This window comes from Charadrius vociferus, unplaced genomic scaffold, assembly GCF_000708025.1.
Source record: "Charadrius vociferus isolate BGI_N301 unplaced genomic scaffold, ASM70802v2 scaffold583, whole genome shotgun sequence".
NCBI classification, from domain to species: domain Eukaryota; kingdom Metazoa; phylum Chordata; class Aves; order Charadriiformes; family Charadriidae; genus Charadrius; species Charadrius vociferus.
The window spans coordinates 437,721-459,168 of record NW_009647690.1 but is presented as its reverse complement, the minus strand read 5'-3'; the positions used below and the strand labels follow the sequence as shown (position 1 = coordinate 459,168).

Sequence of the window (21,448 nt, the reverse complement as noted above, 5' to 3'; positions counted from 1 at the left end):
AGCAGGACGGCAGCACTTACACACCAGCCCCAGAAAGAGAAAGAACTTTATTGTTAGCTCTCTAATTGCACGGTATTTTTTCAGCTACTATTTGAAAACACTTTTAAAACAGCAGTATTCAGCAATCTCAGCACTTAATAGCATTCAAATAATCTTAATAATATTTTAAAAAAATAATCTTAATAGTATTTAAAATAGTATTTTGTAACAACTAGGGAAAAGGATTAAGGCCCCTCCCATCTCTAATTTATATTCAGTGACGCCTTGACACTTCATTAGTTTTTCAAGTAATTTTTCTGTTTATTTTGGTTCTTCTCCAGAATTTAATCACAGAGGGGAAACACACTACACAACAATTTCCTGGAAAAATATCATTGTGTCAACATGCAGACGCAATAGCAAAATCTGGCCAGCATTTGGAGAAAAAAGCAAACTAAAACCTGCTTCCTTTAACCCGTACTGCAGTAGAAATCGAGTTAGACTTTAAACAATACAATCCTAGGACACGCCAACTTCATGAAACCTCAAAGTGCTAGGCCTAAGCAAGCCAGAGAGCGTGACAAAGACGGCAGTGCAAGCCCTCACATCCATCATGTCCCACACATAGGACAGCTTCACTGATTGCCAACCTCTCCGTGGCCTTTGGGTGAGACCTGAGTAACCAGGGACACATTTACATTTCAACTGCCATCTGTGGCCTTGAGTTGAAGTTCAGTTCTTTCCAACAGTTTTAGGACACAGATGGGACAGAAAGCAATACCACAGAGCCAAACAGTGTGAATGGCAGCAAGGACCCTGATTGAGAAACCAGTGCTTTTACTATATTCAATAGAAAACCCATGTGCCAAATGTGAGGCTGGAAAAAGCGGCATAAACTTCAGATAGAAACCAGACCAAAGCTGGATGTTCCTGATTTGCTAATTCAAGCTAGAAATCATGAAGTCCAATGTAATGAGAGAGAAACCCTTCACATGCTTTTTCAAATGCAGATCTGCACTGAAATCACAGAACTAGTTATTGACCCTGGGGAGGTGGGGGAACAACAGGAGGAGCCAAGCCATCTGGTTTGACTTCAGGGCAAAGAAACAGGTACAAGAAGCAAAACGCACGATGCCCCAGATCCTTGGCTACCAACTTCCAATTCCCCCTGCACACATGGACCCCGAATCATGTCAGCAGCACTCCCAGCTCTAAGGAACTTCCACGTTTCCCACTGGCCACACGGTGGTGCTACAGGTGCACAGCGTCATCAGGCAGCAGAGGCTGGCACTCCCAAAAGCCTTGGGGGGGTTTTGTTACTAAGTGGACAAGCATGGAAGATTATTTGTAGGCTGTTGGTCATCAGAAAAGGCCTTCGCCTCTTGATTTTTAAGCAATCAGCTTGAAGTTGCAGAGTTATACTAATAATACAGGTGAGGTCCACCCAAAATCCCGTGCCTCAGTTCACGCAGCTCTAAAAGTAGTTATTGCCCGAACGTAAATATGAAATGTCCCATCTCTGGAGGGGACATTACTATTACTGAAGAAAGGGGACATGCACTAGAGCTGCCTGGTCAGTCACTAACTGTCAGTGATATCTCTCAGGGTAATGGCTTAGCAAACATTGCTTGGTGCCCTTCTACAGTGGGGACTCGGCTTTTGATCAAGCAGGTGACAGGTGAAACGCAGCCTTCTCCAGACTCTTCCTACACCACAGTGAAACTGGGACTGGCCAAGCAGAGCAGAGCTGCCCATGCACACACACTGTGAACCATTCCCAGGAAGCAATGGGTGCATCCACACTGGAGTTTTAGCATGGACTGGGGAATGAAATGAAATTCATCATCATTATGGAATAGTCTTAGAGTGGGAAAACTGGATTTCTTTAGAGTAAACTAAAGCGACACACGCTGTCCGAGCACCTAACTCCCTCCACTCCCTGTATTCAGTCTATCAGTGCAGACAAGAGCTAATTAGAAGTACAAACACCCAATACAGCTGAGGTGTGAAATCTGGGTGCAAGGCACCACCCACCTCATTCTGTGCGTCTGCTTCAACCACTCTGCATCGCCTGTTAAGACAGAGGAAACCAATGTCCGCGGAGATCTACAGCACTGCAGGGCCTGCCCTGCGGGAGCCCAAAGAATAAAAGTGGCACGGCATTTGCCTTTTCAAGTATAGTTTCTAAGTGCAGCAGTTATTTGTATTCTACCTCCTGCAAAATGAGATTGGTCACAAATGATTCTGCAACAACACAGGGAAGAAGCACTGAAAATCCATATACAAACAGGAGTTGGCATACGAAGCAGCAGAGCTCTTCCTTTGCAACGTTATCAAGGAGGCTATATAAGGCCCTCAATTGAAAAGCAAAGCCATGGAGACATTCCTCTCCTCAGCTACTGTGAAAAGTAATAAACACATGGCCCAGTGCCAACCTGCAGTCCTGCCCTGGGCAATGCTCCCTGTCTCTGCAGGAGAAGTTCTGCCTGAGGCACAGTGGCGTAAGGACCATTTACACCTCGAATTGCTACCATACCTGCCACCTTGGAGTTGTACGCAACTCCCACGCCGCAGATGTTGTTGTTGGCAGCAGCAGACACCTCTCCTGCACACCGTGTCCCATGGCTGCAAAAGGGAAGACAGAGACACCACGTGAACCCCAGCTAACGCATATGCTCAATCGAGCTGCATCACCGCGATCTTGGGTTCGCCTCATAGTCAGCTCCCAGTGCCTCGGAGGAAAACCGTTCCATGGCAAAGTGTTGAGTGCTGTACTTGGATACTTGGACAAGCTCATTCCTTCCTGAAGCAGGAGATAATCAACTTCCCCGCTGCAGTGCGAGCGATGCTTGCTCTGAGGTTAACATGCGTACTGACGCTTCACTTAGTTGTAAAGTTATTTGGACCTTTTTAACTCTGTCAAACAGATTCTGCCTTGTTACTAATTATTAATCAGTAGAAACAGGCCCTTGATAGACCGGTGTAAAAATAAGATCAATATTAATTCCTTCATTTTTGTGACTTGAGAGTTGCAATTTGTTTGTTTTTGCAATTTTGCACTTTGAGAGTGCAACACCTATTATTTTGAACCCCACAGAACAAAGTCTGGTTGCCTTTTTGCTGTTCGAGCGTGCGTCAGGAGCGTATCCCGGCGCACAAAAGAAATGCTGTGGAAAGAGGTGGGTGCAGTATCAAGCTGGAGTGGCAGAAGGGGGCCACAAGGGTCACTGCACGGCTCGGCAGCGGAGCTGTGGCCCGGCTGGCCAGGCCCGAGGCACATGCACCCCCTTCCTCCAGTGCCTGATTCCCAGGAGAGCTGACAAGGTGCTCCAGCTGTCAGCGTACAGAGCTACGGCTTTCTGCTCAAGTGGGAAGTGTCTCTGCTCTGACACGGAGGTCCAGGTTCGGGCTGACACATGGCATTTCAAGAACACTTGGCATCTCTGAAGTGCTTTACAGCTCTTCACAGAGACCCTTTAACTGGCAGTGGCTCTGAGGCAGTCCTGCAGGAAGGCAGATTACATTTTCCTTTCTCCTAATTCATCACAGAAATTAAACCAAATAGAAGATAAATATGGACAATATTATCTAGTTTTTAAAAAATAGCATAGCAGCAGAGAAACTTGTGAAACCTATGCTGCTGTCAGGTTTCTTTCCGTTTAAGATGTTGAATCAATACAAATCCATCCTACCGCTCACATCAATCCACTCTGTGCATTAAAACTGGCATTGCTCCTATACCATATTAAGTATTCATGCAATTAGCAGTGCTGTATTATAAAGGCTATACAGAGTACCACATGAACCATCCCAGGAGGGAGCAGAATTGTTTTGTTTTAATCATCTTTTTTCTCCCTCTCTCCCTTTAAGCACCTCTGGCAAAGGCGAGTGCAACATTAATAAAGGGGTGAGATGCAACACATTCTTTTTCCTGCTGTACTATATTTTTAAAGGCGGCTTCACAAAAGAAAATGACTGGCCTTGAATGTACACAGTGTCTTGATCATGAAAGGATGAAGATCTCATGCAAGTTCCTTTTAGAAAGGGGGCAGAGAGGAGAGCGATACAGATTTCTTATTCAGCTGCCGGAGAAATTTCTTTCAACCATCAAGCAGGTTTTCCCTCATGCCCTTGTTCAAGGAACTGTGAAAAAAATATACTGTTGCTAGGCATTCATTATCTAGTCACCTGTGGGCTAGCTACAAGCCACAGAGCAGAATAAATGGCTTTGTTAAAAAATTGTTTTGACTGACACTGGGGCACAAAATAATCGGTGACACTGCCAGGTGAGCTCTTTCTCTCACAGAGGGAGAAATAGTATTAGGACCTTCCTGGTGAAAAGATTTTATCAGATGGTCCTCTCCCCCACCTCACCTCCCCAGCCCACATGATAGAGACTGCAAGCAAACCTGTTCCAGCAGCTCAGGGTTTAGATACCGTGCTGCTGACTGGAGAAAAAAGTCCTAAGTGAGTTAGTGCAAATGCATTTGGTTGAATTATTAATGGCAAATAGCAGACTTTTCCAATTTAGTCCTATTTGCTGTTCATGTATCATTGATAAATCCATTGTGGTTTCTATGAAGTGACCCGTGTCACAGGCACAAATCACAGCTTTTTCTCTCCAACATTCACCTCTTCACTCTTATTTCAATGTTTAAATCAAGGGGAGAGAAAACAATTATTTCCACCTATGAAAAAGTAACTTCAAAGGTAAACCATATATTAGCATGCAGAGCAAGTTTTCCATAAACATTATATAAATGCCAACATTTTACATGAACATTCATGAAAACCTAAGGTGGGAGAGGGCGATTCTATTGAAAGTCAGTTTTGCCTTCAGCTGGTTTAAATAACATACCTGTACGAGTTATGAAAATTTCCCTCTGCTTTGTCTTAGAAAATTATTTCTATTTCTAAAACCCGCTGCCAATGCTATTGTGCATGCCCTTCTATTGACATATTTTAAAACAGTCAGAGGTGGCACAGATTCTCATTTAAGTTCCTTTTCATCTGCTTTGAAATGCTTCTACAGACAGCAAAGGACAGGATCCATCCTTCCTAACTTCAGCTGTCCTTAGGGGAGGGCTACGCAGAGCTGCAGTCTCGATAGCTGGGACGATCTGCCTGTCTTCACCTTTTAGTTGCTCGCACTGGGCAGCAGTTAAATATGCAAAGCTCAGAGGGACAATTCTGTGGGGCAAATGACATCCCCTTTTGACTCACGTGACATTGTCAGCTTCTAAGCATTGCAGCGTTTGCATAAGGGAAAGTGTTCCCCTGCTTTGGGGAACATCCCATGGGGAGCTCACAGAATTCACAGAATTCACAGAATTGTTAGGGTTGGAAGGGACCTCTGGAGATCATTAAGCCCAACCCCCCTGCCAGAGCAGGGTCACCTACAGCACGTTACACAGGACAGCGTCCAGGTGGGTTTTGAATGTCTCCAGAGTGGGAGACTCCACCACCTCTCTGGGCAGCCTGTGCCAGTGCTCCACTACCCTCAAAGTAAAGAAGTTCCTTCTCATGTTAAGATGGAACTTCCTATGTTCAAGTTTATGCCCATTACCCCTCGTCCTATCACTGGGCGCCACTGAAAAAAGACTGCTCCCATCCCCCTGGCATCCTCCCATTAAGTATTTGTATGTATTAATAAGATCCCCCCTCAATCTTCTTTTCTCTAGACTAAAGAGACCCAAGTCCCTCAGCCTTTCCTCATAAGAAAGGTGCTCCAGTCCCCTAATCATCTTTGTTGCCCTTTGCTGGACCCTCTCGAGCAGTTCCCTGTCTTTCTTGAACTGGGGAGCCCAGAACTGGACACAGTTTGGATGCTCTGCCTGCATCCAAACACGCCGAGAACCAGCAGTAGCGCTGCGGCTCTTCCTTGACTCTTTTGTCATAACACTGCAGGTAGAAAGAGCTGCTAAATCTGTTTAAACAAATGCTCAATTATTATGTTGTTTCCATTGTATTGCTTGAAAAATGAGGAGGAGGGGAGCAGGTGTTTTTACCGTTAATGAGTGCTGTCTGGAAGCCAAGGGGAGCTCTTCCCTTGACTCAGTGCTGTTTTGTTTGGATCCATAATAAGTAAAGGACATTTTTACCTCTGAAGAATATGGGTTTTCAAGATAGTGAATAATTTTTGCCCAGCTAACTCTTATCTGGGTGAGAGAATATACAGAATACAAAGGCTGCAGGAGTGGGGAAAAAAATATTGGGTATTTATATCATGGCAGAAATTCGTAATCTGAGATGGGGAGCCCCGAGTTGTGCCTTCCACATGCTCACAAGAAATCAGAGGGCTCTACAGAAAGGCCAAGCTATCTCTGACTCCTGTGGGTACCTCCACATCACACAACACGGTACGTGCCAAGGTCCCAAATGTGGTTCAGGAGGAGTGCATGTTTAAAAACAAACAAACAAAAAAACCCAACAAAACAAAACAAAACCACAACTGAAAAAACAAACGCTGAGGCCTGTGGAGCTGCCTCTGCTTTTGGGAACAGGGCTTGGTTCAGGTTCCTTCATTGCTCCCCAGGCTCAAACACAGCCCTGTCCCATGTTGCATGCAGCGTCCCCTATGCTGGCTTGGTCCCCGAGCTGTGGATCTGAACACAATCAAACCATCAGTATGGTAAGCACAGGAATAAATCTCTTGACTGCCCAGGCACGTGCGTGCCTCTCCCCGTAACAGCAGCCGAACTGCCTAACTGCAATTCCCTGCCCGAGGCACCACGCTGTCCCCTTCCAAAACCCACCCTGCTTGGTTTCATGGGCCAGTGGCTGTTAGATGGTAAGGCCAAAGTGCTTCCAGCAGCCTTAAAAAGCACAAAGTGGAAGGAGAATCTGTGCTTACAAGCAGAGCAGCTGCGATTAATGAAATACTCCATGCAAAAACCTCTCCCTTTTTTTCTTAAAGTCTAATGACACTTTGCACATGCAGCTGGCAGCTCACAAAAGCCCCTTGGTTCATCTCTTTAAAAAACAGTCCTCTGCTTCTTGTTCCACAAATCACTTGAATTCCTCACACAGAAATGTATTCTTTATGGAAAAAGGGATATTACGCTATCCTATTTTGAGTCTGATCCTCCTGCATGCATAAAATTCAATGGGAGATACATCACTGACTGCAAACTGAGCAAAACGCAGCCTTTATTGCAGGTTTCTCTGAATGGCTTTTCTGTGTAACTACTCTCTATCCAGGTGCACCTGTGCAGCTACACGTATGGACAGACAGACTGCCATAGGCAGACAGTTGTAACCTACCAGTAATAATAATTCAGGAGTCAGAAGTTATGACAACAGGTTATATATGAGCCCATCAGCTTGATTAACAGTATGGCAAAGAAATACACAGAGAATAACAGTCACAACTACTCCTGAACAGCTGGATGTGGTGTGTTGGTTTGCATCTTAGCCTGGAATAAACACGAAACCTTGCATCTTAGAGCCTTCTCGAATTGTGCAAGCAGGAAAGGGATGCTTTACGGAGTGTGCAGCTCCTATAATTCACCTTGCGAGGCAGAAAATTCCCTGTATCACCTAAGAAACCACACAAGCATTCTTGTTCACAACCAAGAACGCTATACTTTCTAGGTATCATTTTTTTTCTGGAAAGAATAATGAAGGAAATCGGCAAAGCAATTTCTGCATTGCTTTTTTCCACCTGACTTGCTGACCTGAGCTCCCCATCCCCTCATGAAAAGAAACAGAAGAAACTGTTGCAGTTCTCTGAAAACCAGCATCATGTTGTTCTCAATAATTACAGATCGGGTCACAGATGACCATGGCTTCTCACCCTCGATTCTTCACTTGGGTGCCTGAAGTTAGTCAGAGGCACCTGGGGCCAGAGACCACGAGCCTTGCCACATCCAGGATGCTCGAGGCACATTTTTAAGAGACTTTAGGAGGTAAACGCCTCCAGGGCCACCTTGCAGAACACGTTAAGGACTGCAAACTGTGCCCCGCTATAAAATACTTGATAGCAGAACAATCAGTGTTAATGGGGCTTGGCAGAACACACTTAGTTTTATGAAGTTCCACACTGAAAATGACAGAAGCTACCATTACCCACTGAAGCTAAATTTAATTTTCCTCTGTGCTGCTCCAGAGCTAAGTGATACCTTTCCCCTACAAAGATCCTTTGCATAAATAAAGCGAGAAGGGCAGCAGACCTTCACAAATTAGAGCCCTAGTCTTTCGCCGACTTTCCATTCACTAATTGGATTCATACTAGTTTAAAAGTGTCAGATGTCCTTTCCTGAAATGAAGGAGAAATCTCGTTGGCATCTTGCTTTGGCTGAAAAATGGCAGGACTACAAAGGAGGACATCACAGCTCCTAAATGTGTTTGATCCATTCCAGGAAGCCCGTGTCTGAGGTGGAAGCACAGCTGCTCCACATCTTTGTTGTGCCATTCTGACAGAACTAAAATTGATTTCTTTAGAAATAACAACAAAAAACCTGTACAAAACTCAGAGGCCATCCATCTAACACTAAGTTAGAGATGAAAACCACATCAAACAGGCCTAAAATACTTTTTGATAAGCACTAAGACTGAGCCCTGAAACCTTTAAAAGTTTTCAAATCCTCAGTGCTGCTGTTACGTAAATGTTGGGAACATCAATGATATTTACATTTAGAAAACATCTGGAAATTTCACAGAAAATATCCGGAAACAACTTTTGCAGATCCAAGCCAGAACTTGCCTGAGACCCTGGGGAGCATGCCGCAGAGCCAGAGATGCTGGATGTGGAGACTGCCGAGGAGCAAACACGCCTTATGGGTGTGCCTTGGACTCTGCCCCCTTGACTACCGTAACATCTTGCTAGGAGCAGTCAGCCTGGCAGAAAGGGCTTTTCCATGGGGCGGATGCAGAATCCAGGGGGGGCACAGTTTTTAAAAAACTGTCAGCACGTGTTTCTGTTCCATTCTAACCAAAACTTAATTTGGGGAAACAAAAAAGGTCACATTTTTAAAATCAAAAGCCGTTTCGTTTGGGCCATTCTTATTTATATCATGCCTTGAGGACCAGACCTTCACCTGCTGGAAACTGGCTAAAGTCAGAACATACTGAAGGAGGAGTTGGTCTTGGGCAATCACGATGTGTTAGAAATATCACAAGCAGCACAGCCGCGCTGTTGATTCCAGGTTTACAAACACAACAGAACAGGTTCCGAGTCAGCGCACATGGACGTTAATTCCTTCAGCAGCTAGAAATATCTCAGAATCAGCCCCGAAAAGCTACCCATGTACACTGTCCTTAAATCAAGGTGAAAAGACAAGACGATTCAGAACTTATGTAAGATGCAATTGTTTTTAAACTGGTCATTCTACACCATGCTGGTTTTCTGCCTTCTTAGTCTAATTGGATGAAAAGACATTTTTTCCCCCCAAAGCCTTTTCCAGTCTCCAGCTTACTCCCTTTAAAATTAGCCAGCAGCGATACTGCCTCAGACACAGCAGATGGGAACCCAGTCAAAACTGTATTAAGCGTATACAGATCTGGGTCACCGGAATGTCCTAGGATAGCTGACGGAAAACGCTACGTGGCTATCACCCATTCACACAATTCACATACATACTCTTCTGAAGCAGCAATTTCATTTATAAACCATTAAATGGTTGTTCAGTGCTATTCAGACGTTACCTAAAAACCGTGATGTCGTAAGCAACCTCTAATTTTCAAGCAGTAGTGAGATGGCAGCTTCTGTTCTGGCAACCATTGAATTTAGCAGAAAACAGGCATTCCACAAACACCAGCAAATACATATAATTTCTTAAGCAAACGATAGTAAAGAGCAGGTTGAGTAAAACCCATTTACCTGTTAAACCAGTCATCTGTATAGCGGGGGTAGGGGTAGGGATCGTTACTGCTGAAGTCATAGCTGGCTTTGGCATTCTGCAAGACACAAAGAAGTTCAGTACGTCAGCAGAAAAACAGATACGCAGGGCAAAGTGCAACACAAATTGAAGGGGGAGCTGAGAATCATTAGCAAACTTTGTCCTCTTTGTTCTGCGAGATGCATCTGGACGCAAACCAGTCGTTGTTGCGCTGTGCCATTTCCCACACCAGTAAGCCTGGGGGAAGATGCTTTCTGGCGTGCAAAGCCTCCTGCGGATCATTACTATTTCCAGTGTGCCTAATTGTGAGGTTACTACTGAGGGACCATTCACCAACACTTACAAGAGTATTTAGGTGTTACGCTCCTCAGTGACAGGACAAAGGTTAAATCCTGTTTTCCAAACGGTGGTGGAAGCGACCAGACACTTGGGTCTTCCATCATAGAATTATTTTTGAAAAACTCATTGGTGGTACTACAGCAGTCAGATTTCTAAAAGCATTTCAATGCCTAAGAAAGTTAATTCCTCAAAATTCAAAAGTGAAAACTGCATTAATGGTCAGCCCATATGCCTTAACATCCCTTTGCATATTTTCTTCCTCCTTTAGTTGTCTGAACAGTTTCACAATTGCAGCTTTCAGGCGCTTTTGAAAATGTCACCCCGTGTCTCTGCTTCTCCTATAAATCTAAATCATTCCTGTATTTGCCCTATCAGCAGAGTTAAGGACACTCAGCAACTTTTTGATGCTATATCTGAGAAGCAAATGGAAAGTTTTGGAAAGTCAAGTGCCATCGTTTTTCTTCTCTTAATGAAAAAATAAATAAAGGGTGACTGAAAATTAAGCTTTTAAAAATATTTAGAAGCTTCCTCTCAAGTGTATGTTCACAGAGTTTATATTTTAATAAACACCATACTCAAGGAACAGAATTATGTTAATTCTTAATTAATGTGTACTTGTATTCTTTTTAAGATTTGGCTGAGCATGCTATTGAAGATAATTTGAGACTTGTGTATGAATAGCTTTGCTCCTAAAAACATTCCCCTTCAGCAGATTCTCAGTTCCTGGGGTACAGGAATAGACAGTCCATTGGTAGCACCAAAGTCTTCGGGTTTTGCATTCAAAAACACTAACTCCCAAAAACCTGTGCCAGAATGAAACGGGGACAACACTGTCCTTGATCCTTAGAGGGTAAAACTGAGTATCTTGCGAGTTACAGTACAGGGATTTTGTGGGTGATCATTTCAGAAAGCCTGGTTGCTTATATTCAGCAAGGACAATAAATATTTTGCTGCATTTGAACGGAGCAGAGATTTGCAAAATGCCTATCGAGCGGCTGGATGCTGTTCTCCGGCTCAGAACTGAATCCCTCTGTGAGTGCCCTCATTGATCTCTCCGTATCTCTACCCTAAGGCCCTGGTTTTCAGCCTGAAGATGCCTTCCAATAATTTCAGCTACAGCCACAAATTCTCAGTGCTTCTAAGTCTCTGTGCCCAGGTGTATGTTTAATTTACCTCTTTTAATTACCACAACTGCTTATACAGCACTCTGACCGGCATAGATGTGTATCAGCTAAGAGTAAACAGAATATGACTTTTCAGCCAGGGAAAAGAAGGGGAATTTGACAGCGGTCTGTAAATCACGAATAGCACAGAGAAGGTGGGCAGGGAGTTATTATTTACTGCTCCTCATAATACAAGAACTAGCAGAAATCCATAGAAATTACCAGAGGGCAAATTCAGAAACGGCAAAAAAGAAGAAGTAGTACTTTTCCACAGTACAAAATTCATTGCCTGAATGAAATCAAAAAGTAGTTAGACAAATTAACGGAATTTGAATCTGGAAGGGGTGTTAGATGCTGTGTTTCCTCCTTCTCCAGCACTCCATTAAAGGCTAGAAGCTGAGAGACCATAATCAGGTAGACACCGCAGTGTCTCTGACCTGGTGACCATACTGCTCCCCAGGCATCCACTACTGGCTGGTGTCAGAGGCCGGGTCCTCAGCTACACAGGACTCTGGCCCTCCCCCAGCGCACCTGGCAAAAGCCACATGGCACAAACATCCCAACTTAATGCAACAGAGCAAGTTTGGATTCTGCAGTGTCCAGGGGAGCTGTGATAAGGATCTGTGCAAGCGGCCAGGTTTCATCCAATACGTGGCAGTAAAAGGAAATGAGCTTGTCAACAGAAGATCCAGTCCTGTTAACGAGTGCAGTATCTATTCCTAGCAGGACAAGCTGGAAAACCATATCCTAAGGTAAAGTCAAAATACAAACAATTACTCTCTTTGAGTAATTCAATCAGATAAAACCAAGTCTGTTTGGGTTTATCAAACATAGGCTTGGCAAACATTGGAGAGAAATGGAGTTCAATCACAAACTAAAACTTTCTTACACTACTACCTTGGACTAGACATGGCCTGGAAACTATGCAGACAGCCAATAACTAAGCTTAGTTCCAGTGATTTCAGATCTTTTCTTGCATGTAGGCATGGTCTAACTCAGTACTAGCTGTAATTAGTTCAATATATTGCCAGCTTCTTATTCAGTCAGAACTTCTGTTTTCACTCTAAAAACGTTGCACGGATGAGAATTTAAACTCAGTTGTGGGTCAGCTGTGTTTTTTTCTTGTCTGGAAGAAACACAGTCCTACTTACATAGACCTTAAGCTCAAATGGGGTCTGATGCGGCTGATTTTTCAGGAAAACATCAGACATGCAAGCACCTCGTGGTACCTATCAACCACTTGTGACTCTAGAACTCCCTTGTGCAGAGAATTATGGATGGAAAAGTCCTTCTAGCTGTGCAGATGTACTACTCGTGTCCAGAGTAGTGACAGTCAAAGGGATTCCAGCATGAATGATTCAGCCCACCCTACAGCAGACTACAGCTCTGCCGTATGTCCCATGTAACCAAGTGTCAGATTATGGGAAGGTTGCTTTAGGCAGGCTATAAACAAAGTTCTGCAGCACTCTTCCAAATCCGGTAGCTCTTATTCACTTGATTTTGGATCACTGCACTCAGAGGAAAAAGATATCTAATGTAGCAGGAACCATCCACAAAGTGCAAAATTAAGAAGAATTCTTGGAAAGAAAACAATTGCTGACTGTACGATTTATCTTCATTAGGGTCTTTGAGAAAAGACAGCGAGTTTCAGCTTCATGAAGGAATATTCCGCCCACACCATGGAAGCAGCAGAACGGATAATGAAACAGCAGCGACAAGTACAAATGGACTGCTTCAAGTTCCTAATTTAAAGAGCAAATCCCCACATATCTAAGGCTCAACCTTTTTTGTAATTTTGGGGTTTTTTTAAAAAAGCATAAACCAGTGACAAATTAAATCAGTTTCGACACTGGACAAGAAAGGGAACTGTTTCAGTGGATGGCCAAAATGTTTCAAGCTGTGTTTTGGGAAGTGAATATTAAAAACTGGGGTCTGCTTGTGTCCTCCCATAGCTGGATGCCCCAGCAGGCAGGGAGAGGGGATTTATTGCTACGTAACCAGGGTAGGAACCCAGGAGGGGGCATCCAAAGCCAGTGCAGATGAGGATCTGCAACAGCACGCTGAAATGAAAACATTTTGCTTTTCAATTCAGGTGATTCGGTTTCCAGTTTTAATGCCAAACTAGTCTACTGACTGTTACTTCTCTTAAGACTTCAAGTGTCTAATGCTTGGTATTCAATATCTCAGGTAGTTGCCTGGTCTTTTTCTCCAAGGAAAAATTCTATCCACCAATTTTAGGCACCGATCACAGACTGGGGTCTAGACTTAGACTAGTCATTAGGCATACAGTGTTAGAATGAGATGAATCCTATCCCTCATGTTCAATCAAAACCAGTTCATTGTTGCAAAGCAATTTGAACCTCATGTTTACCAGTCACCAACTATAGATAACTACTTATACATAATGTCTATTATATAATAAAAATGGTTGGTTTGCTATTACAGAGAGGAACTGATTTGTATTTTTAGGCATATCTCTATTTTTGCTTTCTAGACTCCTGCACCTCTACCCCAAATAAGATGCTACCAGAAGAGCACTGGATCAGATGATAAGATTGTTTCAATCATTTACTAAGTAATGGCCTGTACACCACGATACAAATAGATCACTTTTGCCTGTGCATAAAATTCTGCCTTCCTTAAACAATACGCTTGGACTGGCATTTTCCAAAGAATTGCCTTGTACTTTTTAAAATACATGCAGTAAAATCTTTGTAAAACATTCGTTCTGTAAAGTATGACAATAACAATAAATCAATTTTCCCATTTGTTGCTCAGATCCGTAATAAAATTACGTACCTTGAATAATGCAGCAAGCCCATAACACCATTTTTATTTGGTGTTACAAGCCTCTAAAGAGTAATTCACATATATTTCTCTTTTTCTCTGTAACTCAGGAAATGTGCCTGTGCTCATACGCTAGTCCAGGAGACAAACAATTAAAGACACATGTTCCACCAGTCACATACTGATTCTATTCATGACGTTAAAGCACTGGTGAATTAAGCCGAGATTTGTATCTTTTAAAAGAAGAGAAACATTTTCAACACAGGTGGCATCTGCTCTTATCCTCTTCAGGCAACTGCAAATCCTCAGAGATCTGAGGCAGAAAGATACCTTTTGCTTGTTTGATTTCTTTACTGATTCAGAGGGTGAGCAAACCTCCGGGCTCAAATTACAACATATAACATCACAGAGAAATTGTACTAAAATAACACCAAATGTCATGTGGTGGAAAAATGAAATTCAGTTTTGTACACACAAGCTTAAGAGAATGAAATATGCTCACCAGGAGGCGAAAAAGGAGGCAACGTGGTATTTTGCCTAGGAGGGGTGCTATAAGGCTTAAAGGTCATTAACGAAAAACAGAGGCACTGGCTTTAAGTTAGTAGTCATACAGTAAGCCATCTCCTCTCTGCCATGGGAAGCACGTTGTTCTATTTTGTTTTGGTTTGTGTGGGGGTTTTTTTAAATGGAAATGAAAAAAGCCCTGCAACTTCTTAAATAGCTCTGCCTCTACGTGAACTAATTTACGTCCTATATTACTATCCAGCAAATCCAGAGTTGCATTCAAGACCTTGTCAACACCGAGAATATATCCACAAAGCTCTTATTTCAATTTCCTTAACACTCACCAAGCACCTGGGATCAGGTGAAAAGCTAAAATAGTGGACTTAGGGCCAAAAGAGGATAAACTGACTACAAATAACAGGTGACTACTGCTTAATTTATAACAGTGAAAACAGCTGAGATAACAAGCAGTAACAACTCTAATAATGCACAGTTATTAGAATTTACAGGAAGACATGTTGGCTGATGTAACTTCTTATTTTGCAAAGCTGAAACTTTTTCACTGCTTAGGTTTGAAAACAAAAAAACAGGAGAACACGTAGCCGAAAAAAACATGAAGTCTCATATTATCATATTCACCTTCATTAAGGTAGCATTATTTTTAAAGTAACAGTTATGAAGAGAAATAGCTTCACTGAGATCATCTTACATTGTGTTCTTTTTCTACATTAAAGAGATTTCCTTTGTCAAATAACTGATGATCTTTCTACGTATCACTTGGCACTACAATGTCACACAACCTCTTATTTTACTTTTTCCCCACTAATTTCTTTCCTGTCTCCTCTGCAGGCAAAATCAGAAAACCCAACATGAGTTACGCTGCCAGATGGTACTCTTCAGCACATGAGCATCTTCAAAAAGAAAGGCTGCAGCTAAACAAACTATTCGACGTGGGGATAGGCATCGGGGCAGTACAGCAGCGACATATACCACACAGGCAGATCTAAGCACGAACTTTGACAAGCTTCAAAGCAGAAACGAAATTACCAATTCCATTCTTAGGTACCAAGACTGTCAAAACTTTTCCCAGTATAGTAAAGAAAACCACAGTCCAAATACATCCAGCTAAGTGCAACTAACTCTCTGCAGCCGTTTGCTAATGCTTGGCTCAGAGGTATACAGTCAAACAGGACCAAAAAAAAAAAGAACGACAGAGACCAAGAGAAAATTTAGATTAGGTAGTCTTTTTAACCGGATAATTTTATTTTTCCCCTAAAAAATCTTTATAAATAAAACTAGGTTTTTGAAATACCCTCCGTTTCCTCTCCCCTGCATCTTCACCCAACATAGGAAAAAGCGTAAGAAATTGAGGCAGGCATGAGACTTTATTAAAAAGCGAGTGAAATGAACTTGTGCTTATAATAAAGAGACTGCTTCACAATTCACCTCTTGGCATTCTTAGCCTGCTCCACAATTTTCAGGTTGACGTGGAAGAAACCTGAAGCACATCACCAGTTTTTAATTACTTAGAGCCGGCGCTCTGAAGGCAAAAGCAAGTTAACCTACAAAAAAAGGAAATCTATTTCTGCTCAGCCAAACATTCCTCAATTTTCAGAGAGGGCGCACAAGAATCTTTAGGCGACACCTGCAGCATAGTGAAGGGGTACTGAATGTTCATAGGGAGGCACGTTGCTAAGAAAATTAAATTAAATTAATAAAATAAATTAAGCAACTAGTTACTGTTAAAGACTTTCAAGTAGCAAATGTAAAGCTTTAAAACTTCAGAGTATGGAATAAACTCCTTGATTTCTTTAATTGGGGTGGGTGGGGAGGGAACTGGCATCTGAGTGGCTGGAGATATATGAGCCACTGCATTCTTTTATCGTAATAGCAAATACAAAGAGTGCAATGACTTTTACTGAAAAATACTGTGAACACACACTTCATCTAGTTTTAGCGTTCCATTTTATTAAAAACCTGGCCCACATTCCCTTTCCAATACATGGATTTTTTTTCCCCCTTCAGATACTTTGGTTATGTATTAGCGTGACCTACTGAAGTTGAAAGAGTAACAGAGGTATAAAGCTGGCAGCAGAGAAACGAGGGTCAGGCCCATAATTCTTCGTTATATTCCTGTAAGAAATAACTGACAAGTTTGTCAGTACATCAAATACACGTTGGGTGCTGAGCTGCGGTAAAGGTTGTGTTTGCAGAGTTTTGATGGCAGCCAGCACTTACAGCCTCTTTGAGGGAGGAGCTGGAAGAGAAGGGGAGCTAAGCTCTTCCTCCTCTCGATGGGCCTGATCCAAAGCCTACCAAAACCTGCCACGGGCTCTCCCACCAAACACAGCAGGCAGGATTCAGATCACACCCGGCATAAAGGTCCCTTACGTGGTGGAGAAGGGACAATTTTTTCCGTCAATGGAAGAAAAGCTATAGCTCAGAGTTTGCAGTAAGAACTCAGCAGTCATTCAAAGCCAGGTGTTCAGCATGACATGGTGTGGGGGAAGGCAGCCCCCTGCGCTGGGAGAGCAAACACGTCCCTGCCGCTGTGCCTGGTTAGCAGGCGTGGGCACCCACATCACTCCCGGTGACCGCAAAGGCGTCGCAGTCGGGGTCGCTAAAAACGGATCAGTTATCAGCAATGCTTCCAGCCAAGCGCAGGAATACGGGACGTGCAGTTACAATGGCACTCATTAGACAAACATAGCAGGATATTAAGGATGACCACTGTAAAGGGTTACACCAAACATGTTGTTACAAAGCAGGCTAACTGCGGCTTTGCGAAGTGGGAGATCAAAGCGGCTCTGCTGGTTTGGGGAGTTAGCTACAGACAGACCTGGTCCACGCTGGTTACGAAGAAGGGAGGACAGGGAGAGCTATACTGCTGCTACAGAGGAACTGAAAGTAAGAATAGATGAGACGGAAAAGGGGTTGGGTATTTTCCTTCTTCTGAAAGGTTTCACAGCTAACAAGAGAAGAAACCCTTAACAACTGCTCAACTGGTGTTTGACCCAATTGCATGAATATGGACGATGATGAAGGGACACATAAAAGTGACATTGCAAATGAATCGAAAGCAGATGAACCTTTCAGGCAAGAGACTCAAAAAACATAATGCAAACTATTATCTACATTTTCTTGTCACAAAAAGCAAACACATGTTGAGTTATGTGCCTTAGAGTTAGAAGGTCTTAAAGATCTACTCTGTTTTATTCCAGCTGCGTGCTGACCTCATTAGCATAGTTTGAGAGCATCCCAGGGGAGTATTAATAATGGGACTAATATCTGTCAAGACATGCTGGGTTAATGGACCAATTTATATGCTTTTTGCATAATTAAAAAGTTTGTATTGTTTGTTCCATGTGGAATCAGCAAAACCAATGGACAGCTAAATCCAAAGTTTCAGGGAGAGAAAGCGGGATCTTGAGAACCGACTTTCTCGTGTAAATTTACACATACTACATTTTGCAAATGTTTACGCTTTTAAATAATACATGATCATTCCAAGTTCTTACCTTAAAGATTAGTATATTTGATCATAGCTAATGTTTTCACAGTAATTTACTGGATATGTAAATTGAAGACACATCCTAGACATCATTAGCTGACCGAAAGGAAGATTCACAATTACATCAGTCAGACGTGGCACCACTATTGACTAATTCGGCAACTGAGTTAAGTGCCACTGAATTAAAGTGATTTAGTTTCTCACAAGAACTAATTCTAAAAAAAAAACCACGTGCTGGCATTGAAATTATGACGTTCTTGAACACAGGACAGTCTTCGTGTTCTCCACTGTACATATTCAAAGAGAGACTAATCTCCTTTAATAAAATCCAGGCTACAACCTGCCTGCAGAACGTTTCCAACGATCCCCAATCTACACCGAAGCTTACAATGCACTGCCGTAGCCATTTAACTTTCACCTAACAACAGCTACCCAGAACTGAAAGCGGCCAAAGTTTCATCAAATACAAGCTCTCGTTCTACAGTAAAACGTTATTCCAGGCAGTTTCCACAGCTCTTGGTATCACTATTTGCTCAGTTGAAGCTAGGAAGCCTACGCCTCTTACTGCAACGATTTAAAAAAAAAAAAAAAAAAAGGAATACACAGTAGAACAAACATTACAAACCTGTTATTTATATGATGTGCCAAATTTCTGATTGCTCTGAAATTAATGGAGAAACTACCAGTGAGGCCAAGATTTTATCAGACATTATGCGCTGCTATTCTGTTCCCCTGTAAGAGATGTTCATTATGCTCATTGCTTCTGTTGGGAATGCAACAGAAATGAAGAACATTATATTTAAATCAAAGCAATCTGAAATAGGGCAGGTGTTTAAAAATATCTTAACCACCTACATAGCTACTGAGAGGTAAAATATTAATACGGAGAACATAAATTCATACAACTAAAATCAAACAATGCAAAGCAAACAACCATATCAAGATGAAGTGCCAGGACAGAAAAAATTGAATTAATTTCAAATGAACCAAATTAATTTACAGGCACAGCGAAGGAGAAGTGTTTCATTGGAGGTCATCTGCATCTTTATCTACTGTACTCAGGCTATTACAGTTTCACAGAAGAAAGCAGACTCCTCATGCCTCTCTGCTCTCCTCTTCTGCAAGTTTGGTTCATCCAAAGAGCTTGGCCAAAACTCCCTTTTTAAAACCAGCTGTATGCCCAGTAGTTAACAGTGGGTTTGAGACTCTCCTTGCCAAAATCATCACTGGACCTGAAAGTCTCTCCCTATCACCTGTCAAATTTTGCTGATGCTTTGTGATGGACTAGTGTTCCCCACATGCACGATCTAATTCAGACTTCCCTGGTGATGCCCTGGTAGCCAAAATCTAACTACAGCATGAATTTTAATTAAGTTCCATTTCAATGCTGATGGATATTCAGGGATTTCAACACTGGTTAGTGTCTTAAACAGTATGAGCAGTTAAAATAACTATCCTGTGAAAAATTGAAAATAAAATAAATAAAAAAAAAAGCTGCCAAATCGAGAAATCTGCTAAAGTGTTTTTGCCTTTTTCAACCCAAAATGAGGTATTTTCACTTTGGGGAAACAGAAGCTCTTTATTTAATTTTGTTGAAACTGGTTTTAAAATTACATGGCGTGCACTGCCTCTAGGGAACCGTGTATCTGACCCTGTTCTCCCAAGTGGACCATGCACCAGAGCAGGATTTTGTTGCTGCTGATTCAATTCAGCATGTTCTAAAAGTGAAATAGTTAAAATGAGGTTGAACTGATCCAAAATAAAAATATTTTAGTTTTATTTTCCCATGGACAATTTGATTTTATAAAACATTCATCTTTACTAGCAAAAATATTCTAACAGAAGACTTCTGGCCAGTTCCAAAAGCTAATCGGTTTGCAGAAAGGGAGGTAATAAAAAGCCAAAACGAAGCAATGCAGGTCCCTCCATGGCAAAGAGTGAACGCTAACATCTTTCCTCTACTTTTCTTGCCCAAATAGGAGAAGAAAACGTTTCCAAAATCTTTCTTGGAGAAGCCCTGGAGAGAGGCACAAGGCACTTTCAACAGCACCAGCCAGAACTGATGCAGAAATGTCCTTATCAGCTCTCTTCCACCCCTGTGCATTTCTCATTTCAAGAATCTTAATTTACTTTCCACGGCTGATGCCTTAAGTGAAAATTAATACCACTGCTTAATGATTAAAGCGATTAGCCACCTTGCACTTTCTCAGGGTGCAGCTGATTAATTAAGTACATCGATTATAGAGAAAAATAAACGCTGCGGACAACGTGGGGTCTTTAGCTTGCAAAGCGAGTGTCTTTGGCACCATCTCACACTGCTTGCACACCAAGCACGCATTTAACTTGAAGATTATCCCTTGCAGGTGGTTCTAATATAGAATAAATCTGGACAATTTTTGCAGCATTCATTGCTCTGAAAATAATCTTAGGCAAACTGAACTACAATACGTTCGTATATTTCTGATTCCAAAGGAATTGTACTCTGAGGATATTTTAAAGCCAGTATAAATCAGTGCATCCCCCTGAAGAGGCCAACATCCGTGGAGCAATGCCAACTCCAGCTGTACGGGTGGTGCTAAGCACCAAGCCCCGCAACTTGCCAAGCATCCAGGGTCCAGATCTCTCATTACGGGCTTTAGCAAAGCAGTTAGCATAACATCTTTCAGCATGAGAAATCCAGTTTTCAGCTCCAAACACAGCTCTGTATGCAACACAGATCAACTCTCCTTAAGGCAATCATGCCTCCTTCGCAAGTTACAGCCTCCTTAGCAGAAAAAGCCTCTTTCCACCCTCTGACCATATGAAACGATCCAGAAGAGAGAGAGTCCTCAAATTCTTTTTGCTGTTCCATCTTTTTAATTGAGTTGAAAGCTAGAAGGCGTTGATAACATCTATGATTACAAAACACTTTTATCTTTAATGAAATAAGAAGACACGGACATCTCCTTTACATAGCACCACAGCTTCCCTCTCCCATCAGCAGTAGCTATAAGGTAGAGAAGAGGAACTGTACAGTCACCTTATTTAGACTTCGGCACACAACCTCCGCTGTAACAAGGACTTGCTAAAACAGTTACTGTCGGGAGCAGGGGAGGAGGAGAGAACTGTTTGCAGGACCCCATTATGTTTTCGAAGATGTGAAGCATTTTCTGTACATGGTAAACCCAGGACAGCCTTCCAAGTACACAGAGAACCTCATTTGCCTGGCTGATCTTATCAGAGGAGGCATCATCTCTTTCACAGCCTTTCGTATGTTTAGAGAAAAAAAAACAGATCGCACAGAACAGAGAGATGAGCCCAGAAGCTGATCCTGCACAGAGTAACAG

At 42.4% G+C, this 21,448-nt stretch overlaps 1 protein-coding gene across 1 annotated transcript in view; it reads right to left on the bottom strand.

Moving 5' to 3' along the window:
* PCSK2 (proprotein convertase subtilisin/kexin type 2) overlaps positions 1 to 21,448 on the bottom strand; it is an 87,222-nt gene that overhangs the window by 22,265 nt on the left and 43,509 nt on the right. Inside the window, exons 6-7 of the mRNA XM_009881425.1 lie at positions 9,800 to 9,876; positions 2,516 to 2,604 (exon numbers count right to left, since the gene is read on the bottom strand). Coding sequence (XP_009879727.1) covers positions 2,516 to 2,604; positions 9,800 to 9,876 — 166 coding nt within the window. The remainder of the gene's footprint in view (positions 1 to 2,515; positions 2,605 to 9,799; positions 9,877 to 21,448) is intronic.